This window comes from Durio zibethinus, chromosome 22, assembly GCF_047325235.1.
Source record: "Durio zibethinus cultivar Kanyao isolate XHJ-2024 chromosome 22, ASM4732523v1, whole genome shotgun sequence".
In the NCBI taxonomy this organism is placed as follows: domain Eukaryota; kingdom Viridiplantae; phylum Streptophyta; class Magnoliopsida; order Malvales; family Malvaceae; genus Durio; species Durio zibethinus.
In genome coordinates, this window is record NC_143183.1 from 8,089,298 (window position 1) to 8,116,830 (window position 27,533).

General features: G+C 28.7%; 1 protein-coding gene across 1 annotated transcript; it reads left to right on the plus strand.

The window, feature by feature from the left end:
• The first annotated feature begins 21,671 nt into the window (after positions 1-21,671).
• On the plus strand, positions 21,672-27,193 carry LOC111307919 (putative voltage-gated potassium channel subunit beta). Its single transcript, XM_022906253.2, has 5 exons — positions 21,672-22,265; positions 23,272-23,467; positions 23,987-24,130; positions 24,716-24,880; positions 26,778-27,193. Exons 1-5 carry the CDS (start codon positions 21,898-21,900, stop codon positions 26,889-26,891), a joined length of 987 nt encoding a protein of 328 aa, XP_022761988.1. The 5' UTR covers positions 21,672-21,897; the 3' UTR covers positions 26,892-27,193.
• Positions 27,194-27,533: the final 340 nt, after the last annotated feature.

The window sequence follows — 27,533 nt, forward strand, 5'->3', positions numbered from 1 at the left end:
TTTTTATTCTTTGACCCATGGTCAATTTTGGTCCTTTTTATTTCTGACCCATGGTTTAATCCCTGTTGTATTTATTCTCTGACCCATGGTTTAATCTTAGTGATCTTTATTTTTTGACCTATGGTTTGATCTTGGTCATTTTTATTCTCTGACCTATAGTTCAATCGTAATCATTTTTATTTTTGACTCATGGTATAATTATGATTATCATTATTCTCTGACCCATGGTTTAATCCTGGTCATTTTTATTTCTAACTCATGATTTAATCTTGGTCATTTTTTTTTTACCATGATTTAATCTCGATCATTTTTATTCTCTGACCAATGGTTTAATCCTGGTTGTTTTTATTTCTAACTCATGGTTTAATCCCGGTCGTTTCTATTTTTTACTCATGGTTTAATCCGAGTAATTTTTATTTCTGACTTATGGTCTAATCTTGGTCGTTTTTATTTCTGTCTCATGATTTAATCCGATCGTTTTTATTTCTGACCTATAGTTTAATCCCGATCATTTTTATTTTTGACTCATGGTTTAATCTCAGTCGTTTTTATTTTTAACCAATGGTTTAATCCTGATCATTTTTATTTTTAACTCATGATTTAATCTCAATCATTTTTATTTTTGACTCATAGTTTAATTTTGATCATTTTTATTTCTAACTCATAGTTTAATCCTGGTCATTTTTATTTTTGACTCATTGTTTTATCCCGGTCATCGTTATTCTTTGACTCATGGTTGAATCCTAGTCATTTTTATTTCTAACTCATAATTTAATCTTGATCATTTTTATTTTGAACTCATGGTTTAATCCCGATCATCATTATTCTCTGATCCAAGTTCAATCCCAATCATTTTTATTTCTGACTCATAGTTTAATCTTGGTCATTTTTATTTTCGACTCATGATTTAATCCCGATCATTTTTATTTTCTAAACCATGGTTTAATACCGATCATTTTTATTCTCTGACCGATGGTTCAATTTTGGTCATTTTTATTTCTGACTCATGGTTTAATTTCGGTCATCATTATTCTCTAACTCATGGTTCAATCCCAGTCATTTTATTTCTAATTCATAGTTTAATCTCGATCATGCTTATTCTTTGACCCATGGTTCAATCTCTATTATTTTTATTTCTAACCTATGGTTTAATCTTGATTGTTTTTATTCTTTGACCCATGGTTCAATCCTGATCATTTTTATTTTTGACTCATGGTTTAACTCCAGTCATCGTTATTCTTTGACTTATGGTTAGCTTGGTCATCCCTTATTTTTCAACTTGTGATGTTGCAAAGCAAAAAAAAAAAAAAAAAGGGGGGGAAAAGTAAGGGTTTGCCCACTCATAATCATTATCCGGACAAAATTACCGTCTATGTCTTTGATTACTTCTGATCCTTAAAAGTATGCAAAGAAGGGCAATTGACATTAATTTTGTCCAGAGTATTTTTCAACATGATTGATCTGAGGCTCATTTGTGAACATAGGTCAAGACCATTTAGGAGGACTATTTACGATCTATAAAAAGTTCACAAGTTTGCCTATTCAAAATCTAAAGTCAATTCGGGTCAAATCTGGTCAAACAAAATCAAAATTGCACAAAAATTGGTCCAAATGGATGAAATAAGAATCCGGATCAATTCAAATAATTCACACCCTAATTGAAATCAATGTGGTTTAAAATTAAATTTGAGATTTTTTTAAGTACTAAAATTTTCATCGTGCCTCGAAAATGATAAAATTACCAAATACCCTTATAGGGTATTTTTGTAAATTGATCTTCTCAAGCTCGGATTTTTGTGAAATATTTTAGATTTTAATTTTATAATATTCCATATTTTTATGCATTTAAAATCACAATAGTACCCCGAAAAGGGAAAATTTACCAAAATACCCTTAAAGGGGTATTTTGGTAATTTGGTTTTTCCAAGCGTGGATTTTCATGTAACTTTCCAGATTTTAATTTTATAATATTTCATGATTTTTTGTGTATACCTCAAAAAGTGTGAAATTACCAAAATACCATTATAAGGGTATTTTCGTAATTTAGCTTTTTCGAGCTCAAAATTTCACGAAACTTTTCATATCTCAATTCTATAATATTTCATGATTTTTTGTGCTTTAAAATCCCAAAATTGACCATAGGAATGTTGATTTATAAGAAAATGATCATAAATACAAAAACTTTACACTATGAGTAAAATGGTCTTTTATGGGTTTGAGGGGCATAAAAATTCAACCTTTGCAGTCTTTAATTTGAGCCATTGGGTCCTTTTCTGACTTTTAGTCCAAGGGCCAAAGGTGGCTCCTTGGAATTAAGAAAAAGATGAACTATGGCCTTTGGATGAGATTTTTCATCCAAGGGCCCTCGTTGAGCAAGATTGAAATCTTGCTTTCTTTGAATGGGAGCTGCTGAATAAGAAGGCAAAGAAGCTGCTGGAACAAAAATAAATGAGGGAGGAAGCATTTGAAAAAAAAAAAAAAAGAAGAGAGAGCACAAAAAAAAGGAAAGCTGAAAACAATAAAATTCAAGAGGTGAGACAGCCCATACTAAGGCTGAGTTTTGCCGATTATATCTTGTGTTTTACATTATTTTTGCACCTGCTATGATTTTTTTTGCAAGCCTTCTTATTTATTCCTTCATGCTTTTTGTTTGGTGTGTTTGTTGATAAAATTTCAAGCCCTATTTGTTTTATTTTTTTGTTTCATTTTTTTTAGACAAGTTGGAACATCATCGTCTATTCTGGTGTTGCCGAACAGCTGCTGTTTCTCCTTCTAGCAGTAGCTGTTCAGCCCATGCCACAAATCCTTCCACCCTTCTTTTCCATCCTTCATATCTAGCCTATACCAAGCTTAAGCTAAGACAAATGAAGATACGAAAATCAGCTTGGAGTAGCCAAACTGTGCTGCCTAACTTTCCATAGGCATCACGGTTTGGATTATTTTTTTATATAGATACAGCCCGTCATTTGACTGGGAAGAATGCTTCAACAAAAAATAATTTCCAAGTTAAAGAGATAAGCTGTTAGAGGGGGAAGAAAGGTCTAAAAGTTTTAGTTTCCTTTCACTTCCAGCCCCTAGTTTCACGTATTGGGGTCTTATACACATCAAAGCTTCAAGTTTTTTTTGTCTTCTGGTCTCTTTCTTTACGTGGGGTCCTGCCTTTGGTCCATTCTTGTACTCGACTATATGAAGAATGGAAAGTTGAAATGGTGCATATATAAAGGAAGCTTCACGTGAATGTTCCCTCGTTATTTTTGTTTTGCTTAACTTTCTTTGTATGACTTTGCTTACTCGACCAGTGCATAAACAATAAATTCTGGATGTAGGAAAACATAAGGAATGAAAACTGAAAATAGGCCATAGGTAGTGCATGCTTCACGTGAACTAGTTTGTCCCATCTTCATGTTTGTTTTGCTTTGTTATACATGTTTTTATCTACTTCGTCAGTGCATAGATCAGTTTTGGATGAGGGAAAATATTACACATACCACACAGTCCCACCATTATCTTGATGCTTAGCTCTTTTATAGTTCTCTTTGGTATGATGGTTGTAAGGGTGGGTCAATCGTTAGCATGATGGTTACTAGATGTTCTAAAGAATGTTATAACAAATGTAGTAAGGCTAAGGTAGATAAGGAAAAAAAGCATAATAAATTTTGATTAGGGGGTTAGAATATTTAAGCATCCTTTTGCATAATTATTTTAGCATGATAATCATATTTATTTCTGGATTATGCCAAGATTTTGAATATCTAGTCTCTTTGTGCATACATTAGCTTTTAAATTTACTTGTTTATGTTCTTTGAATACATTTTATGTATCTTAATTGCTATTTACATTTCAAAGATTTTTATTAATATTGATAATAATTTTGTGCTAGAAATTGTAATTAGTTATATAAAGAATTTTAATTAATTTTTGGAATAACTATAAAAAATAAACTTACTTCGAAAGTCTACCTACATGTTGGAGACTTTTAGAAAGGTTCATAAATTCTTCAAATTTGAATCCAAATCTACCTATTAGTCTCAAACTCGTTTCAAAATTTGTATGAAAGCCTTTGATGGAGTAATTTATTCCCGAATGCCACCTAGATGTTGTGGCACTTAGGAAAATTTATTTCATTAAGAATTTTCATACATTTTTGCAACTCAAACAAATTTTATTTTTTTATGTATCTGGTTTTAATTATACCCATGCAATTTGTTTATGATTGTTTAAATTTAATTGCAAACTTAATCTTAGGCATCTTTAATTTCTTCATTATTTGGATTCCCATGCTTATTTAAATTTAATCTTTCATACCTAAATCTATGTTTGATATATTTATTCCTTTAAAAAAAATTATAAAAAATGAGCTGACTCTGAAAGTCTGGCTAGATGTTGGAGACTTTTAAAGAGACTCGTAAATTCTTAAATTTTAAATTCAGACTTACCTAAAAACTCAAACTCATTTTAAATTTATAAGTATTTGCATGAAAACTTTTTATGAAATAATTTGTTCCCGAATGCTGTCTAGGTGTTGAGATATTTAGAAAATTTTATTTTATTAAGGATTTTCATACATTTCCATGGCTTAAAAAAATAAATTTGTTTTGCTAAAATTTTGGTTATGAAAATACCATATTAACTAATAATAATTAGATGAGATTTTTAAATATAAAAATTCATACCCAAACTCTGTCTAGATGTTGAAGTGTCCAGGTGATTTCTTTATAATTAAAATCCCGGTTCTTGAATTCACACTTGATCATCATTTTGTATATATTTTTCTTTTAAATTAATGTCTTCATACATATATGTTTTGCTTCAGTTATGGTTGTTAACATTCCATTTTTTTACCATATAAAAAGTTTGCTTAAAATTTTTTTTAAACAAACAAAATTAAAATAGCATTCTATAAAATATAATTGATTGGTACTCTACCTATATGTTGGAGAATCATCAATAATTATCATTTACAAAGAATGTTATTTTATTTTTTTAGAAGGAATGTTATGATAAATCTTAAATGGAAAGACTATTTTCGAATTCTGCCTTTATATTAGGGACTTTGAGGGTATTTTTTTTATTTGAAGATTTTTTTAATATTCCTCAATAAAAGATTTTTTAAAACTTTTTTTCTTACAAACAAAGGGAATTATAATTAAACTTCATATAGAAAACTATTTTTGTCCAAAATTACAAATAGCATATAATTAATTGGTACCAATTTACGGGCATTATGGGAGTGCTAATCCTTCCCACATATAATCGATTTCTAAACCCAATCTTGTTTTTCGTAGAATAAAATTATCTTTTTGATAAAGCTTTAAACCCAATTTATTGTTTTATTAAAAAGATAAAAAAAATTTTATGGCCAATTACACTCTAAAAAAGATTGGTGGTGACTCTCTTTGTTTTTAACGATTTTTAAAATATCTTACATCTAGCGATCGAGTCTTCGGACTGATACATTACGACACCTAGCAGATAAAAGATTTTTCCTAACTTTTAGGACATAAAAAAAATATTGTTAATTGCTAATGTTTTACCATATGTAAACTCCAAATCAATTTGATCCTTTACTTTGATTCCAATTATAGAAGAATTTCTCAAATATAGCACATTGTCTTCTTTATTTTGGAAAGTTTTGGACAAGGCTTTGTTGTTACAAACATGCTTTATGGCATTAGAATCAATCTGCCATGCTTTTCTTTCTTCGATAACATTGATTTTAGAAATTATTGCAACAAAGTTGTCTTTAATTGCCTTAGGCTCATTTTTTCTCTTTTTGATTGAGGGGGCAATCTTCTTTAAAGTGACCTTACTTCCCATAATGGAAAAATGCACCTTTTTTTTCTTGAACTTCTTAGCCTTTGGTGAGAGTTCTTTTCACTTTATGGATGCAAATGGCTTGACATCTTGCACTTGCAAAAACTAGCTTCCTTTTCTTTGTCATTTTCCTTGCAATATTGCTTTTGTAAGCAAAGATAACTTACAAGCTATTCAAGATAAACATTTTCTTTTTTTTTCAATGTTTTCTCGAAGTCCTTCCAAGATGAAAAAAGTTTGTTAATTCTTGAGGATACAATAAGTGCTTCATCCATCTCTATCTTATATTGTTTAAACTTATTCAAGATAGTCTCGATTTCAAGAAATGGATCCATGACCGATTTGAAGTCAATCATCTTGTACATTTTCCATCTTGAAACTAAGAACTTTTTAGATGTAGCATCTTCTTTCACATAACTTGCATCCAACTTATTCCACATTTCTTTTGTCGATAGACTTGTAATGTAAGTATCGAATAAAAAATTGAACATATTAGTATACAGCTTATGCATATTCTCCCACTTTTACCTCTTGTGAGATTCATCATCTATCTTTTCTGGTCCTAAAATAATGGGAACATATACAACCGTCAATATGGTTAGGAGGATATGTATCTTTTGTTGCCACCTTAGGAAATTGCTTGCATTAAATCATTCCAAGATTTGAAAGTTGGTATCATCTTCTTGATGGAATTGAACTTGTTTATATTGCTTGAAATAACTTTCAAATTGTTAGAAAAATAATAAAATACAAAGCTATAAGAAACAACTTGTGAATTCTTAAATATTTTGACAATTTGTGAACTTCTATAGCCTCATTGTTGAATGGTTTAAGTTGAGCAATTATAGAACTTTAGACACAAATAAAATTACTTCAAAGCATGCTATAAATGCCACTTTTCTTAAGACTTATTTCATCCTAACTAGTTATAGTATGCAAAAAGGGTATCCCGAAATGCCTCCAAAATACAATAAAGCCTTGTTTATTTATATTTTGCACTAGTATAACAAACCACTAAATACTTCTTGGTAGGCACAAAAATACCTTGTCTTTTACAAGATTTTCTACAGCAAATGATGCTAAAGTAACTTGCATTTAAAAGAGAAAGGATTAGAAGAAAGAAAAAACTAATTCAAAAATGAATTGAATTGGATTAGATATCAAATTAAATCAAATCAATCTTTATAAATAAAGATTGAATTTTAAAGTTGTGACTCTTTGATTGTATTGTTTCAATCAAAGATCACTTCTTTTATATTATAAAGATATCTCTTTGAAAAGTTACAGATGTCATAATATATAGATCCATAGACTTACCGCTAAACATGGATTAAAGGAGTCGCCACCAATATTTTTTATTAAGGTGTAATTGGTCACCTGATTGAATCTATCATATTTAAAGAAGAATCCAAATATTGACTAAGATATCTTTAAATAATATATTCTAATCCATAAAATCAGATTTTAGGTTTGGAAGTGCGGTTACGCATGAGAAAAATTATAGTATCTTAACCACGCCCATCCAAAGGATGGTACTAGTTTGATTTCAAATTAACCAAACCTTAACCATATTTGTTATTTACCAAAATATTTAATATTGAAAATTGATCTTAAAATTACTCCAATAGTTTAGTAGTAATTTAACATAATTCTCTCACCTCGAGAGTATTCATAGAGATTAGTGTCCCATCCAAAAGAGGCTTTTTCGTCATATTCATTAATATATTTTTATTCAAGAAAATAATTAGTAAAATCTTTCAATAGTTTGGTAAGATTTATTTTGATGTAGATTTTCCTATAGTTTAGTGAGATTTTCTTGTAAATTTATTTTTAAAAAATGTATTAAATCTTTCAATAATTTGGTAAGATTTAATTTAAGATGCAAATCTTCTAATAGGTTGATAATATCAAAATAAAATATTTTATTAATAATAAAAAAATTTATAAAAATTGATTTATGAAATTCTCCAATAGTTTGATAGAATTCATAAAAAATTCAAATTCATGAAAAATTATCCAATTGTTTGGTAGGATTTATGAATTTATTTTAAAAATATTTTTTGGTTATTTTTTTAAATAAAATGAAATTCATAAAGTTATTTTAAAAAATAATAAATTGTTCAATTTAAAATAAGTAAAATAATAATTAAAGATAAAACAACAACAACAACAACAACAACAATAATAATAAAAATCTAAAAGTAAAATAAATAAAAATATAAACAAAAAATAAAATGAAAAACGAAAAAGGAAAACCTATGATCGGTTCAGGTCAAGTTTGGAGCCAGGTCGTTGCATGAGTTGGAGTTGGGTTCATGCGGGTCAGATGTTTTCCTTAGAACAGCATCGTTTCAATAGCATATAAAAGCAAAAAAAAAAAAAAATTACTTTTTTTCTCAAATTCCTCTACACCCTTTCTCTCTAGCCTATTTTTACTCTGCCTTATCTCTAAATCCTCTATCAGAAACTTTATAAAAACCCAGACCCCAATTAAAACCAAGTTTCTGAAGCCATGAAATTCAAACGGTCATTAAAAACTTCAAATTTTTTTAAAAAAAGCCCCCAAGAATTTAGAATCCGACCACCGTAAATCTCACTTGAAAATTCAAACCCCCGTTGAAAAATTCATCCTAAACTAAAAAAAACTCAATTTTTTCAAAAAAAATCTAATTTTTTTCAAATTCAAACCAGAAGATCCCAGAACCAATAGAACATTCCAACAAAAATCCTAAAAACCAACATAAAAGGAATCAAACCCTGAAACTCAAATCAGGTTCCGAAAAAAAAAAAAACCAAACCCAAAAAATAAAAATAAAAAAAAGACTCGAGAACAAAATCCAAAGAACTCCCTGTAATCCGAAAATAAATAAAATATTCAAACAATTCAAATCCAAAGAAAAAAAAAACCTAGGACGAATCCAAAGCCCTTCTCCACCCTTTTATGTGTTATGAGAATGCAATTTATAGAACATTAGACAGTAATTTTAAGGATTTGCCTTAAGATTGGATCCCTTAAGATTGGATTTATCACCAACGGATCCAATATTAATTTGCTTTCATTTAGGAATTTTAATTTTAGTTGATTCAAGTTAATGTTCACATGATTTCTGGGCCAATTTTCCAAAAATTTTTTTATTTCGTTTCTTTTTTTTTTTAACTTTTGATCCTTTTTTTTTTTTTTTTACCTTTTTTAAAATTAAACAAAATAATAATAAATAAATCAAATTAAAATTAAAAATATCTCCTATTGAGCCCAAAGCTTCTCATTCAAGGCTAACTCATAATCAAAAGTTCATTTTTAGCCTTGAAAAAATATCGGAAAAAATGAGGTAACTACATCAAACATATTTATTCATTTGAATATCAAATTTTCGTACAAAAGAAAACCATTTTTTATGTTTCTAGAAATTGTAACTTTTAACCTTAAGCAATCGATTGTTCCAATAAGGTACCAGACGGCCTCTTTGTATTTTTTATTTTTAAAATGCTTTTTGTAGTAGGAGAGTTTGACCCCTCTATGGAGCAGTCCACTCCTTTTATCATATAAAATGTATTCTACACCTAAGTAATCAATTGTTTTATATAGTAGTAGACTCTTTTTAATTTCTTGAAAAGTTTCACATATAGCCTCCTCCTATAAGACAGTTGACTCCCTTCGTAGCAGTCGACTAATTATAGCATGAATCAATTCTCAAAAAACTATCATTTAGTAGTAGTTAATTCCATTAAGATTTAGAGTCGATTCTACTCACTTTTTAGATATAACAGTTGATTGCTCTGGATTGGCAGTCAATTTTTATTTATACAAACTTTAAGTTTTGCTCCTGTTTGGCAAAACAATTGACTTTATGCCTTTGGCAACAGACTATTTCTCTGAAAAGTTTAAGATAATCCATTGCTTTAAACATAGCAATCAACTACTAACTTGTAGTAATCGACTAGTAACTTGTATAGTCTTCTTATATGATTATTTTAAATCTAAAATTATATCTTTGACATTTAAAACTTCACCTTAAGTCAACTTATAGCTTAATTATGTTTCTTTCTAATCAAATAATTTCTTAATCATATTTTTATATTTTAAAAATATTTTCTAACATAATTATTGTATACTTTCACTGCTAAAAAACTGAATCTTTTCATTTCAAAATGAAAAATAAAAAAAGAAACACCTAACATATAATCTGCTTTTCAACTAACCGTGTTTGTTAGGTGAAGAAACTCATTACCAACTCCCATTCCTGCACCTGACCAGCGTTTGGCTCAAATAATAGATGTGTACCTTCGAATACGATATTCTCTCGTTTTCAAAATAGATGACGTTTTTAAACAGTAATTAAAGAAAAAAAGGAAGACTTCAAAGGAGAATCTAAGAAATCGGAAAAGTTTGTACCTTTTCCTTGGGTAGCAACAAAATACCACAAAAATCTAAGAAATCGGCAAATTTTGTACCCTTTCTTGGATAGCAACAAAATACCATAAGAATCTAAGAAATCGGCAAACTTTGTACCCTTTCTCCCTTTCTTAGATGGAAACATTTTTATGTTAATTTTTCTAAAAATAATAAAATTTGATAACAACTCTTTTAATTTCTTGTTGCATAGTCCAATTTTAATCACCACACACTCACATATATGTACAAAAAAAAATTTCTTAAGCAAAGAAATCATTACTAGAAATAACAAATGGATACGTTTAAATCATCTTGTCTTTGATTTCAAGGTCATTTTAAATTCATATAATTTTGGATTCAAATTATTTTAAATTTCAGTTTTTTTATATTCAAATAATTTTAGATTAAGATCTTTTAGGTTTGAATTGCCTCATATTCAAACTATTTTATGTTTGAATTATTTCAAGTTTTGATTTTTTTTTTTTGGACAAATTGAGATGGATTTTGGATTATTGGATTTTATATAAAACATCAAGTTTAATGTTTTTTAGATATGCTGAAATTACAATATCAATTTTTTTTATTTGAATTATTATTGTTTTAAAATTAAATGTAACTATGAAATAATTTCAATATATATTGTAAATGATTACTTTTATAATAAAATCAATTGTCAAATTAAAAAAATCATTCTTTATTTTCTAGTGTTAATTGTTGTAAATATAATAAAGGCAATGCTGAAAAAATTGATATTCATATTTAATGTGTTTTGAAAGTTAGTTTGATTTCAAAATTCAATTCAAAGATTAACATTATTAATATAATAATTTTATAATAATTATAAAAGATAATATGTTTTAAGAATTTTAAATTTTTATTTAATAAAAAAGTTTATCATTTATTTATTTACTTAATTTTACTTTTAAACAAAATCATATAATTATAATTTAAATCTTTTCTGATTATAAATTAACAATTGTATAAATTTTAGATTGAATTAATATCAAATTTGAGTTGTAGCTTATTTGAATTATGATGAGTTCGGATTATATTGATTTTAAATTGTTTTGAACGTGAATAAGACAATTTGAAAAATTTTTAAATTAAAAAGGTTTAAGTTTTTGAACTTGAATAAATTTGAATTTAATTTAAGATAATTTTAGGTTTGATTAGATTTTACACTCTGATCGTTACTTTATAATTTATTTTTATACCTATTTGGCAATAGCAATAACCAATGTCAAATATTAACCCAAAAAGATTAAAATAAATACTTTTAAAATAAAAATTTAGAGAAAATCTACTTGACATGATAACACCTTGCGTCTCAAACAACCACATGTGAGAAAAGCACGCTTTTTCTTCTGCCTTTCCCGGCTCCACTCCTCTGCTTTCACCACCATCCTGCGCCCCTTAATCATGTCCAACTAGAGTGATTGGTGAAATTTAAGATGCATTTGATTAAAAAAATTAATGATAAGTAGGGAATTATAAATTTTAAATATACAAAAATTTTATATTTTTTTAAAAAATATCTTTTTCAATTAAAATTTAAATCGAACTCTTTGAATAGGAAACATTTACTTCAACTATTAAACGAAATGTTTGAATGTTAAAATTTTGAAATATTAAATGCTAATAAAAAATTACTTAGACACCATAACGTTTTATGATACCTTTACATGTTTGGAATTATTATACAATATGTTATTTTTTCACATGAGTTGATATTTTTGCGTCAAATTATATTTACTCTTATTTAAATTTATTTGGATTTTACCAAAATTTGTTTTATAGGATTATACTTTTTTGAACAATTTCATTGATGCAAAACATTTGGATAATAAAGGGTTCAATTATACCAAAATAATCACATTGTAAGTGTCAAAGTTTAATGCATTTAAAGGGGTTTGGCAAATTTTTTATAGCCATCGCATCCCCTTTCACAAATAACTCCTACTTTAATTTTTTTTTTTCCCTTTTAAAGCTCTACGGCACAATTCTTTTTTTTTTTTTTCATTTTTTTATATTTTAAAACTTTATTTTAAATCAAAATAATTATTTTTTTGGATTATACCAATTTGTGTAAATATACATTAAATAAAAATAAATTTTGTCTAAATAAAATTATTAAATAATTTGATATTTATGAAATTAATAATAATTAAAATTTATTAAAATTATTTTATTTTAAATAATATATTTATTAATTAAAAATTAATATAAATGGTAATAATACATCGAATAACTAAAAAAAAAAATCAAAGGCAAAAAAAAAAGAAAAAGAAAAAAATGAGGGTCGAGACATATTTGTAAAATGAAATTGCGGTGGGAATTAAAAATCCTACTACACCCGTGTGCCTCTGATGAGAATTTTTTAGTCATTCTCCTAAAATTTAATTACATTATTACGGTACAATTGCACGGAAAAGCTAACAAATCTTACCGAAATGCACCACCACTGAAATTCTTATGGAGCCTTTATCAATTGCTCTCGAAAGTAGCATCCATTTAACTAAAGCACTCGTGAAATTTCTAAATTTGACAACTTGAAAACATTAAAAATTTTGAGCTCATCAAATTTTATTGCATCATTATATTATTTTATAAATAAATTATAAAATAAATTAAAACACGATAAAAATAACTTACTGCTAGAGATGTTAATGGATAGGATATAGATAGGGTATAGTATTTTTTATCCCCATCATCGAATTTTCATATTATACTTATTTTTATACCCATATTTAATGGGTATTTTAAATTTATCCATGTTCTCATCTCGCAGGTATTTAATGAGTATGAATAATTTTTATATTCATAATTTAAAAAAAATAAAACCAAAAATATTTTTAGCTTTTTTTATTTTTATCTTATATATTTAAGTAATTTTTATAAATATTTATTAATATATATATTTTAATAAAAATATATTAATTTTAATTAATCTAAAATAATAATTTATATTATTTAATAAAATCTGTATACTAAATATATATAAATATATATATGTAAGGTACGATACGAAGAGAGTGTTATATTTTTCATCTCTATCCTCATACTTAATAAAAATTTAAAATTATATCAATCATTATACCCACAACGCAATACCTATTATTATCCTCGTTAGGGTAAAAAATTAGATTTTCCATTGGGTATGGATAAAATTGACGTCTTTACCCACCATTGCCAAATAAAACTTATGTAATTTAGTGATACTCTTATTCTCTTATTTATTTATATAATTAAACAATACATGCAACAAAAAAGATTTTTAATAAAAAAATCACATTTATTTAATATAATATCTAAAAATAAAAAATTAAACTCAAATATGCACAATATTACTTATAATTATTATATTACAATTAATTAAATAAAATTTTAAATTACGTAAATAGACATGATAATTTAAAATTGATACAGTGACATAATATAACAATAATACAAAAAAGAATACGTATGTGATACTTTTTAAAATTTTAATAAAAATTATATATAAATTTAATAAAATCAAAAATCAAATTTATATTTTTATATCAACACGAATCGTAATATATAATTTTTATATAAAATATTATATAAATACATAAATTATTAATATTTTATATAATATAAATAAACGAATCATTATGTCTATGCTTGAGGCTCATAAAAATTGAGAAATTATATTTATACCCCCATTTTTACTCTATACACCCCACAACTGATTATACCCCAAATTTAAATTTAAATTTAAATTTTTTATTTCTACTACATACACCTCATAGCCTACTTTTGTATTTTCTCTTCCTACCTTTTTACTTTTATTCTTCCTTTTTCTCTCTTTATTTTCAATAAAAAGAGCCCTAAATCAATCAAACTAACCACAAATTAGTTTTTTTTTTTAGTTTTTCACTGATTAAAGATAAGATTTCTAACTTTCTTTTCGATTAATTTGGTTGAAATGTGGTTGAAATTTATTTAAAAATAGAGTTTAAGTTTACAATAAAATTAGGTTGAATTTGAGCTTTTCAAAAATACATTTTTGAAAAGACTTGAGGCTTTTCGAAAATGAATTTTTTAGAAACATCTAGTATTTTCAAAAATGAATTTTTAAGAAGACTCAAGTCGTCTCAGAAACGGATTTCTAAAAGGCTTCAAATATTCTAGGAAATGGATGTTTGAAAAAACTAGTGCATTCTCGAAAATTCATTTCTAAAGATACTTGAGGCCTCTCAGACATTTATTTTTTAGAAAGCTCTAGTATTCTCGGACATCCATTTCCAAGAATATTTGAGGCCTCTTGGAAATTGATTTTCAAAAAGACTTAATGCCTTATAGCAATTGATTTCTAAAAAGACTTAAGTTTTCTTAGTAATTGATTTTCGAGAAACTTAAAGATCCATTTTTTGATTGTATAAATTTTATTCAATTTTTTCATGAATTAATATATTTTGTAAATTTATGTTTGAGTAGGCAAATTTAATGAGTTGTGTTTTGTTAAAGATATGGCTCATACTCGAGGTAAAGGTACTAAGCTAATGTTGGTTCGAGTTGGAGGTGTCTGACTACTTTCAAAAGGAAATGGAGAGTAGGGAGACGGTGAGTCAAAGGACTGTATGGTTGATGACATTCCTCCAATTGAGCCTTCGACTTCCATCATGGATGAGTATCACATGGAGTCATTCCTGGGGGGCTGATTGATGCCTCAATTATATTGAGTTTCATTTTTGTGTTGCATTACAAATTTGGAATTGCCTAAGTAATCATTCAAATTATATAATACAAATCATGTTAGTTTATGTATTTAAAGTTTAGTGGTTTGGTGCTATTATTGATGATATTGTGTATAATGTTGATATTAGGGATGTTGTATTAATACTTTTGTTGTTATTGTTATTGTTGTAGGAACAAGGACCGTTAACGTCAATTAACCACAGGCCGAAGTTGTAGCAATGGCATCTAGACAATGCATATAACAAGATTCGAACCCATGTGGTCCAGTTGAGGTTGTGCTCACTCATCAACTGCACCTATCATACCATTAGAGCAACAATAGTCTCTGCTTTTATCAAAAAGTGGTAGCTGGAGACAAACACATTTTATATGCCATTTGGTGAGATAACTATCACACTGAACGATGTGTTCGCCTTTATCTACATATAGATTAGTGGGACCCTGATTACAATGCCTTATTTGTAGATGATGCACAAGGTGAACACATTATTATTAAGGTTGTTTAAAGTTTTTTATGATGATGTTAGAAGGAAGACCGAATTATGTAAAGGTTTTATTATTCAACTATCCTGCCTGTATAAGACCTTTAAGCATGTCATTAATGCATCAAATGATGAGGCGATTACATGTACATCTCATGCTTTCTACTATCTTTGACAAGGAGTACACTATTTTGTGACAATATCATGATAAGAGTCTCACTAGCATACTTACCCTACTAGAGGACCTCATTATCATTGGGAGGCATACTTCAAGGACGACTGGCTTCACTTACTCGTATAGGTAGCTTGGGATTGCAAGTAGGGTACATGTGTATTAGATCGTCAGATATTTGACGCTTGTCTAGGTATATATTTATAATTGTTTAAAATATATTATAATGATTTGATTTATTTTTTATTAGTCAAATCTGTGATTATGTAACTAAATATTATTTATGTATTTCATATAGGTGTGGATTTACGAGCAATTTCCATCATTGAGCCCAATCGTTGATTTGACATATTCAAACGATTTACCACGTGCTCAATGATAGAAGGCTCGTATTGATGCTGATACATTGCTCACTTTACATGAGAACTTGGATAGGTTGACAATATCAAACATATGCTAGGCTCCATACATCAATACACAAGAGGCACATCCATTGCATAAGATTACCTTTTTCTCTAGATGTATTAAGTACGGGGCAATCATAGAGCCATATACTTAAGAGGGTTTTACATCAATTTGGCTTTGTACAGATTATTCTGTGGAGATCATTGGCCCTATCTTATGCTTGATGAGGACTATCGTTCAACTAATATAATGTTATATATAGCTTTCTGTACCAGTATTGGGAATGATGGGATAGGCACCAATTGAGCATCGAGGCCAAAGATGTTAGAGGCCTAAAGAGTGCTCATCAAACTATGATGCCTGGTTCGTAACTATTTCACACCCTCAAATTCAAAATCTAAAGTATCAATCAGGATTCTAACCTTAGTCGGTTCATAGTACACATACGAGTGATTTAGTAAGTAATAAATTTTATCATTTAACAGTTTTTTTACTAATTGGTTAATTTAAATTATATGATATCAATACTAATGATGTTATTAATATTTTTGTAGTGGAGCCTTGCGATTTTATCTTTACTTGATCATATCTTGGCTGAAGGATTTGGTTAGAGCATTAACCACTAGAGAATGCCTTTATTCGAGAACAAGCCATATTAGATAGGTCTAACCATACTATTACAGGCAATAGTAGTTAGTCTAGATCGACATCGACTTATACACCATCAATTCATGCATTCAAAAAGCCTAGACCATTAAGGCTGCTCGTGCCCACTCCATCTACAATCCCATTGACATTAGCACCTTTGAAGATGATAGTACAGCTCACCTTTAGCCCGCTCGTGCATGGTCCATTAGCACATCCTGTCTTACTCGTGTTTATGTTGTCCTCACCACTAGTAGGATTGGCCATATCATCATCCTTACCTAGTTTTCCCCCTTATAGAGATGATAGCAAAGCCCACTTTTCATATACCATATGTATATCATTGAGGTAAGAGGCTAAGGCAGAGGTTGACAGATAGGGATTGATGTTTAGATATAGGAACTAATTTTATGCTAATACTGATTTTATATTTACTTAATTATGTTTAGATATTGATTTTATATGTTGTTATGTTTATGTTTAGTTTATATTTATAGAATATTCATTAGCTTATTATCTGTTTAATGCCAATTGGATAACATTTTCATAACCCTAAAAAAAGTCCTCCAAATTTAATAATTGTCCATTGGATAACATGTTCATAACATATTATAAAACATAAACAAATATAAACAATAAACATTAATATAAAATTTTTAGGATCATGACAAAAGAATTAATTAATGTCTATTGTCTCTTGAGTGGCCATATCAGAATTTGAACCAAACAATTACTTGGAATTCTCAATGTGAGGTACATATAAAATCTCCCACCCTTAAGCACAATTATATCAAATCTTATGCTAGTTGCATACAGTAAGAGATATTGGTGTGAATGGCTTCAAAAATACCTAGGAATGTTATTTATATATTGTCATTAACACCTACATAAAATAAAAATGATAAATATAAACAGTAATTAACAATACTAATTAATAGTATCTATACAAAATGGCAATTATTAACAAATCCAATTATAATTACTATGTGCTTCAATGGTGCAGGTGGTACACATTTAATAGGGAGATATGTCAAGCACTATCTTAGACTGATGAGGACTAGTACGATGTTATATCGGGAGGCAATCAAATAACCTATATTAGGTAAAGTCATCCATTTATCATATGATATAAAAGTTTTGAAATACAATAAAGTTTGTAACAACCCGTGAACATGCTTCATGGATCTGTACTAAGCTAGATAATCACCTTGATACTGATTAAACTCTTCAATTAAATCTCATCACACCTATACCTAACCATTTTATCCTAATCCAACCAACCCAGCAATAGCACGAAACCCACAATGTCCATCCACCTCAACATCAACGATACTTTGTATATATGGATGTAACTCCATTAGTAAACTATCTAAACATCATATTTTTTGTTTACCATAGGACTAGTGAACAAGAATTTTAGTGATTTATTGTGTTGGTTTCTTTGAGTTTGTTATGCTTTGTGATGATATACTATCCTAAGCTGATTACATAATCTCTTAGTGTGATAGGTCGCGTTGTGTAAAAGTATAGACTTTTAACAGTCTCAAACCTTTTGGCTTAGCCATCTCTAATGATGGCATCAAGATAGTTGTGGACGGATCACCAAGTTCTTGTAACTTTCTTTTCATGGCCAACTTACCCAACTCATCATATTCATTGAAGCGTTTGATGATTCAGTCAATCTCGGACTGGATGGTTAACTCATCAGATATTGAATTATCTTTGCTTTTCATTAAATCTAACTTTTTTCAATATGGATAAACTTCAGATAAAGAAATTGAACTTCTCATTCTTATATGTTCTGTAACTTCATGAGCACAAGATAATATATGCATGCTTCTGATCTCATAACGACAAGCATATGTATCATCCCAACATGATTAGTTCACTTGACCTTTATCGATATTATATTCAGTATGCTCTTAGATATCAAACCTCACAACTCTTTGAACAATGAAGGCTTAAAATTATGTTCTACAATATTAACACTTCACCTAAATGAAGCCTTAATCTTTGTAAGTTGATCTCAATAAATGTGTTGACTATCTTTCATAATGATTCGAAGTCTCTTTGCGATGATCCAATGTGCCTCTTTAATTTCAAATGTGTACTCTCGACCCTAAAAAAAAATAATAAAAGTATATTAACGATTAGTTATAAAACACTAAAAACCATAAATAATATTATGAATATAAATCATACCTATTTGTTATAACATTATCAAAGTGCATTATTTTATCCATCCAAGCAGTAATATTTATGTCTTTATACTTTGTTAACTATTGATCTTTCACATATTTTAATACACTTGGATAAGTTTGGCAATTAATTTCTAATGAGTTTAGATGTTTTTCATACTCATAATAGATGGATGAATATATCAGTACACTCTATTCGACATGAATGCCTCCCATTTCTCCTTTCGTTAAAAAAACTTCTTACAATTAGAAAACATATTTCTATTAATATGTAATTTACAAATAAGATTGATCGTAGTCGAAAACACTACCTCTATGACATTCATTAATGCCAACTCTCTATTAGTAACAATGATAGTAGGAAATTTATCAGCATGCATCAAATCTTTTAACTTATCCAATGCCCAAATGTAATTCTCAGAACTCGGCCTTCATGTCCACAAATGCAATAGAAAATGTCATCTAAGTAGAAGTCACACCAACAATTTCAAATAATAGCATACGGTACCTATTCATTTTATAAGTGCGATCCATAATTAGGACTGATGGAAAGGTTTGCAATAACTTTACACCAATAAGATGAGCCCAGAATAAGGTTTTCATACTGTCGTTTGACTTGCCATACTTATGCCACTTTAGGTATTTACAATTTGTCAACTTCTTTGACTCACCAGAATAGTTATTGCATTTGTGATCTGTCATCTTTCTCAACATATTTATGTTTTTCACATTCATTGTATATTGTCTTTATAGTGTTAACATTCTTTTCATCATGTTATTTTATAGTGATATATGTTTCTAGGTTTGACCATACTATTTGACATATCAGCAACTAATCTTTTTTTTTCAATTAATCGATCTACATATGAATGTCCCCCTAATTGCTGTGTTATTTGATGATTTTGAATTTCACATACTACTTTCAGGCCCCATTCATCATCCATTGCCAACTTAATCCCATGTAACTCAAACGGGCAATCATACTTTTTCATTCCCATTCTCTTACTTTTCATTTCTTCTATATTGCCCTTATTTTTAAACTGTCTATATTTTTCACTTCGTTTACATGTCAATTTTTATTTTGGGTTTCCTCGGGCTTCCCAAATCAGAGTGTTTAATCACTATCATGAAACCTTCATATTTTCCAACACATTTAGCCCATAAAATCAAAACTTCTCTATTACAAAATACTTGCAAAACATTTTTAACTAATTATGTATATACAAACTAATATTCTATGCTTCTATACTTTTCAATAACACTAAATCTCAAAAACATTATCTTATCTTTTCCGTAGTAAATGAATTGGTATAATCATATCTAATATTTTAAATTGTGTGGTATTTGATCCCGTGTGTTTTCCAAATTAATCTACATATCACACAATATGTTAAAAAATATTATTAAAAGAAATATAAAGATTGTAGAAATTATAGTATATTTTTGGAATTCCATTTCCAAGAAATACAATGTAATTTTTATAAATGAATTTTTAAGAATTACAATGTATTCTTGGAAACATATTTTCGAGAATTATATTATATTTTCATAATTCTATTTCCAAAAATATATTGTAATTCTTAAAAATATATTTCCAAGAATCTAGTATAATTATCGAAAATAAATTTTCAAGAATTATAAAATTTTAAACTTGACTCCATATCTCATCGAGCTTTTGTCCGCCATTGTTGTTTCTCATTTCTAAATCCATTCTTGCACAATTTTTAAGATTTAACTAAGGTTTCAAAAATTAGATTTTAGCTTTAAATATTTAGGGTTTATTGTATGAGAAAGAGGATTAAAAAGGAAAAAAAAGACGAAAGAAGAAACGAGGAAGAAGAAGAAGGAATAGGTGTATAAGATATTGAGGGTATTTTTGGTTTTTCCTAAAGCCTAAATTTGAAATTTGATATATGGGTATTTTTGAAAAAAAATTTATGAGATGTATAAAATTTTTTTTGATATATATTTAGAACACTCTTAAAATTTTATATAACATAAAATAATAGAATCTTACTTAATTTTTATTATAATTAAATAATTATAAAATAATAAAAAAAGAAATTGCACCCTAAATATGTGAACACAATTACCCAACACTATGTTTGGATTGAAGGGAGAGGAAGGAAAAGAAAGAAAAAAAAAAAGTAATGGAAACAAAAATACTTTTCTTTTGTTTGGATAAAATTTTAATTTAAAGGAAAGAAAAGATGTGGAAACCTAATAACCTTTGATTTTTCTTGTAATCCTTACTTTTTTTAACACCTTAATTTGGAAGAAAAGTTAAGAAAAAGAAAGTTGGAAATTTTATTTTTATAAAAAGACTATTGTATTCATATTTTTATTATGTTATTAGATTTGATTATATAACTGATACTTCTTACAAAAATATTTTTTTATAAGTATTTTATATAATATCACAGTTTATAAATATTTTATGATTTTCTAAATCTTACCAACAAAATAAGTCAAATTATTGTTAGAATAAATTAAAAAACTAAATTAAACACAAAATTAAGAATAAATCAATAACTAGTTGATACATCTTATCATGATAAATATACTTAATTTTGTTTAGAAAGATTTATTTATATAAGTTAAGTAATATAAAGATATATTTGTATATTATATGTTACTTTATAAAAAAAATTATAATTGAAAAAAATATTATAATAAATTATTTTTTACTATTTATTTAAATAATAATTGTTATAATTCTTTTTTTTAATTTATTAATTTTAATTCTCTAAATTAAAAAATACATAATTTTTTTTATAAATTTATTTTAATTAATATCTATCCAAATATAGTAAAAATATTAGTAACAAGCAAGGTTTTTGCTCGTTACAGAAGCAGCGAAAAATGCAAAAGACAGACTAGTAAAACTGATACCATTAAATAACCATTTAATTTGTCCAGTTTCTCCTACTTCCACGTTGCTTGTTCATCTGCAAACTTCTAATACATCTCCTCATCAGTACCAGGCTCTCTGTTTCACCTGCACCGCTCTCTTCTCCACTCTCCCCTTGAAAAAAAAAAAAAAAAAAACTAACTAAAAAAGGAAAAACCATGCATTACAAGAACCTCGGCAGATCAGGCTTAAAAGTGAGCCAACTATCCTACGGAGCATGGGTCAGTTTCGGTAACCAACTCGATGTTAAAGAAGCAAAATCACTTCTTCAGTGTTGTAAAGACAACGGGGTCAACTTTTTTGACAACGCCGAGGTTTACGCCAATGGTCGAGCAGAGGAGATCATGGGCCAGGCTATTAGGGAACTGGGATGGAAACGGTCGGATATCGTGGTTTCGACTAAGATCTTTTGGGGTGGACCAGGGCCAAATGATAAGGGTTTATCAAGGAAACATATTGTGGAAGGAACTAAGGCGTCGTTGAAGAGGCTTGATATGGATTATGTTGATGTGATCTATTGTCATAGGTTGGTTGGATCCAATTTTTTTTTTGTTTTTGGGGTTTGAGTTTTTGTTTCTCTTGCTTGATTTAATCTTTTATTTGATTAATTGAGCTGCTAAAAATTTGTGTTTTTTGGTTATTTGATTTACTGCTATTGCTCTTGTTGGGTTTTAGTTTTGATTTGAATTTACAAGAATTTTTGAAGGAGTTTTGGATTTCGTATTGCTGAGTATTTGGCCCAGCTCATAGAAGTATATGTTTGACTCTCAAAATTTTAAGAATTTTGTCAGGAAAGTAGATTTGAATTTTTAGATGAAACTATAAACCTTCAATAGCTTCTAATTTTAATGACAAGTATTCATTGAGAATTTTTTAAATTCTCACTTTACTTTTCAATAATTAGTAAAATTATAAGGAAAATTATATTATTTCACTTATTTTATTTTATTTTATTATAATTAACAAAAATGTCTTTATTTTATGTATTTTTTATCTAAAAATTTGTGATTTGATTTAATAAAATTAAGTATTTGATTTTTTTTATTTATTAAAATATACAAAATACTATCAAATAGTTTTTCAACTCTTCTATATCAAGTTTGCCAAATGCTATTTTAGCTTCTTTTTTTTTTACATCACTTTTAGAACAGCTTTACTCCAAACGGCACTTCTTTTTATTGAGCCAAACAGACCAGCATGAGTCCCTAAATCTTATTGAAGGATTTTTTTTTCTTTAAAAAAAAAAATTGTTGAAGAGGTTTGATAGTGAGAATTGTTGGGTTTGTTAAAAAGGCTTCTTTGTTGGGGAAGTTTAATATTGTGTTTTGGGCTAATGGGAATTATGAATTAATACAGCTTTTTGCTTGTGGATGAGAGTATAATTTATCATGTGTGTGGCTCTTTCATGAGTCCTTGCGATGGAATTCTTGTTGTCAATATAGTTTCTGTGATTAGTTGGTGGAGTCTTGGTTCAAGGAGTTTTCCTTTTAAGAAACTTGGCGTGGAGTTCATTGATGTAATCTACATTGCAGGCCAGACTCATATACTCCCATCGAGGAGACAGTCAGGGCAATGAACTATGTGATTGATAAGGGTTGGGCATTTTATTGGGGGACAAGTGAGTGGTCTGCACAACAGATTACTGAAGCATGGGGAATAGCAGAGAGGTTGGATTTGGTGGGTCCAATCGTGGAGCAGCCAGAGTATAATTTATTGACTAGGCACAAAGTAAGTCGTCAGTAAGAACACAAAAAATGCATATTTCTGCCTTTTATTTTTATGTAACTTTGGTTTTGGCATTTATGCATGTATATTTAAAAGAATTCTCATAATTCTTGAGTTTGTGCCATAAAAACACTTAAAATAAGAAGATACTCTAGGAAAATTAATGGCTATTGCAGACGCAATTTCTCGCAATTGTGTTCTTCAAAAAATATGATTAATCACAGTATGTCTTACCCAACCACTGATCAATCTTTAGTCTAGAAATTGTCTTTAAAATCTGAATGGCTTTTGCATGAGTAACCAAATGTTGTAGGAGAATAATGGTCTTGCATCCTCAACATGCAAAGATTAACTAAAACAAATGACCTGATAACTCAGTTCTTTGACTTGCCCTTCTATAGCTACATTTGCAATTGTCATGTTGAGAGCTTTTAAAGCTATTGGACTTACAGGGAATAATTTTAATTCCTGCTTCCTTCAGGACTCCTACTGTTTGTTTCATCATTTTCTGTATGGATGTAGGTTGAATCCGAGTACCTTCCTCTATACACCAACTATGACCTAGGTCTTACCACATGGAGTCCACTTGCATCTGGAGTGCTTACTGGAAAATATAGCAAAGGAACGATACCACCAGACAGTCGCTTTGCATTAGAAAATTTCAAAGTAAGAATCACTTCCAAGTTGATTTCTGACTGTTGAATTTGTCCTGTTTATTGATCTTCTGCTCTCGATGTTAACTGTTTAAGATAATCATTTGCCGTTATCTGGGTTCCATTTTCCTTATTTGCTGAATTTTATCAGAAATCTTTTGACAACTGATATTTTTTGTAAGAAGGATGCATTCTTGTCAACAAGATTGATTTTGATCGATGCTCTGTGCATCCATTCTTGTAATAAATGTAATTTCTGACATACTTACATGTGATCAAACTCTAGTATCACTTATCCAAAAATAGAACAAAAAGATCAGAACTATAGTGTATAGTGATAGGAGCATGTTCCATGGATATTAAATCCCACAACACTTAGTTTTTCAAAATTTGCACTGTTTAACTTTTTCAATTAGCATCTTTAGAGATGATTGTGAAATTCCAGCTACTTTACTTCGATGCTAGTAATATTGGATTATATTTGATAATGTAGCTTCCATTCTTCTTTCTGGATTCTTGAACCCTTCTTTGTACAGCTAATTTTAACAACCTTCCATGTCTGTCATGAGTAAGCTAACTATGTCGTTTTCTTGTGTAGAATCTTGCTAATCGATCACTAGTTGATGATGTACTGAAGAAAGTTAATGGACTGAAGCCAATTGCTGATGAACTTGGTGTACCTTTAGCTCAACTTGCAATTGCATGGTGTGCTGCAAATCCAAATGTATCATCAGTTATTACTGGTGCTACAAAGGAATCTCAGGTTAGTATGTAATATCTCATTAATTTATTTCATATTTTTGTGGATCACTATATGGATCCTTTTCATTTGCTTTGCTGTGACAAGCTTCATGAAAACAATGGAAAACTCATTTTTTTCCTAGTGCAATATAAAATTGGCTGTATGGTATGCATTCATGCACTTGAATATGTCTATATTTATGTTTGATATAAGAACAAACTAGATGACAATGAAAAATTTGCCCAATACAAGGGTAATTTAATGAGAGGGTCATATATTAATCAGGGATGATAGTTGTTTGTATGCATGACAGCCAGTGAATGGGTTGCAACTTACATCCTATCGAATGATATATTCTTTAGGGTTAATAGAAATATCTCCTTTATGACCATCTTGTCAGAATACGTGGATAGCTGCCTCACCTAGGTGCCATCTTTTGCCAGAAGGCTATGACATTGTTGGCAAAACTCAGATCCAAACTTGTAAATTGGTGGAAATATGGTTACAAGAAGTTTCTATTTGATGTTTCAATTTTGTCTTTCTTTCTTCTCTCTTATTTTTATTATACTGTGGACTAGCAGGTAATAGTATATTTGCTACCCAAAATACATGTTATGGGTTTATCGTTATTTCATTACATTTGAGTTTCTTGTTTACGTTTTCTTTAAAAAAAAAAAAAGATTTCTTGTTTAGGTGATTAAGCTATCTAAACAAACATGAATATACTACAACCAACTAACCAAGTGCATTCTTTTAAGCTAAAATCTTCTATCAAATTTCTAAACAAATACATTTTTATGTTTTCATTGTTCACCTGTCTACAAGTTTGAGTAGCTAATAATCGTAGCTGTGTTTTTGTCCACCATGTTTTGGGTTCTTGCTTCGTTTAATTCATGGATAGGTCATCTATGGTAGTCTAGTTAAAGCTGGCTAAGCTACTTGTTAGAAATTACAATATTAAAGAACTCATTGATTTAGACCCACAATTCCTGTAGAATAAGGTGAGCATTGACAACTATTCTAGTGGCAATTTTGGGATACATGTCATGCCAAATAAACTAAAAATTTATAAAATAAGAATTCATTGTTCTATAAAAAATTTCTAGGTATGAACCAGTTTTGATGAGTATAATTAAAAGTTGTTAGCATGTTTACATATAAGGGCTACATAAATTGTATAAAATGATTAAAAAGTAGGGATTTGCTTATAGAAACTAAAAATTTGGAGAAATAATTTTGTTGGGCACCACTTTGAGGGTAAATTTTTCTAAAATGATTTTGAAGATCACTTTCTCTGGGTGATAAAACTTTCCTACCCTTTGGATAGAATTCAGATCATCTCACAAGGCCTTGATCTAATTACTCTCGGTGATCTAAGATCATTGTCACAAAAGATTCCCAACTTACAATCAAACATGGTTATTAGATCACCCCTGATTTTAAAGAGATCATGTCATACAAAATTCACCTAAGAAGTTTAAATAGTTGACTGATGTTAGTATGCAAGGCAATGAAACTAAGAGGTTACTTTAACTTGAGAAAAATAAAAGTATGGCCTAATAATTTCTGCACGGCATTGTTTCTGTGATTTAAAGATACATAACATCTTGATTAAAAAAAAGATACATAACATCAAATAGAATTTGCAAGTAATGTATAACTTAATATTTTCTGCTAATCTGAAAAGGATCAATTAGCCAAATGATTGATAAAACATCCTTTTTTTTTTTTAAATCGAAAGAAGCCTTTTACTTTATTTAGACTGGTTAGCTATTGTTATTAATGAGGTTCTGGAGTATCATTTTGCAAAAGCTTTGGAATCCTGTTTGCTGGTTCTGGAAAGATTCTTGAGTATCACTACTGCTAGTGCTAATACGTTTAAATGCAACTAAAAGGTAACTTTTTTTTCTCCATTCAGATTCAAGAGAACATGAAAGCACTTGGCGTAATCCCATTACTGACTCCTACTGTTATGGAGAAGATTGAGGCTGTTGTTCAAAGCAAGCCGAAGCGTCCTGATTCATTTAGGTAGATGCAGGATAGCTGTTGCTGCATTAGCAGATGTCATTGGCATAGCATTCTTTTAGAGCAAGGTTATGCCCCATTTTCTGTAACCAATTTGTGTGCTTGATGTTTATTTGGTTTCATGATTTGGTTCTTCAAACATTGGAACTTCCTTGCATATGAGAACCGTCTTGCTGGGGAAAAAAGGGTGAAAAAAAAAAATTGGGAGACAAAATGAATTTGGAACCGATTGTGATTGCTGGTGGATTGTGAATGCATATGGTTTGCAATACCATGTTAATGTGAACTCAAAACTTATTTGTTTTCTTATTTATTTTCTTGTATCTGCTTTGGTTTGAATTACGTTGGCTTAAGTGATGTTGAGATACAAGGCTAGAAATTACAAAGAGTGTGTGATTGAAGACGAACTCCTTGAACCGGTTGTAGTCTTCTCTTTGAGTGCCTTGTGATGGATAAAAATGGAGCTTTCAATGTAGAATGGAAATAAGCTTTTGATGAAGAATAGAAATGGTTTTAAAGTGAGCTGCAAATGTCATTATTTTTAATGGTTTTATTTTTATTTTTTATTAATTATGGTGTGCAAAAAGATAAATGTTTTTAAGATACAATGAAATTTTTTTTTTTTGAATTATTTTGTACTTGTGAATTC

Coding starts and splice junctions, on each gene's coding strand:
- LOC111307919 (XM_022906253.2), top strand. CDS start 21,898: ATGCATTACAAGAACCTCGGCAGATCAGGCTTAAAAGTGAGCCAACTA. Junction 22,266..23,271: donor GATGTGATCTATTGTCATAG/GTTGGTTGGATC, acceptor TCTACATTGCAG/GCCAGACTCATATACTCCCA. Junction 23,468..23,986: donor ATTTATTGACTAGGCACAAA/GTAAGTCGTCAG, acceptor GTATGGATGTAG/GTTGAATCCGAGTACCTTCC.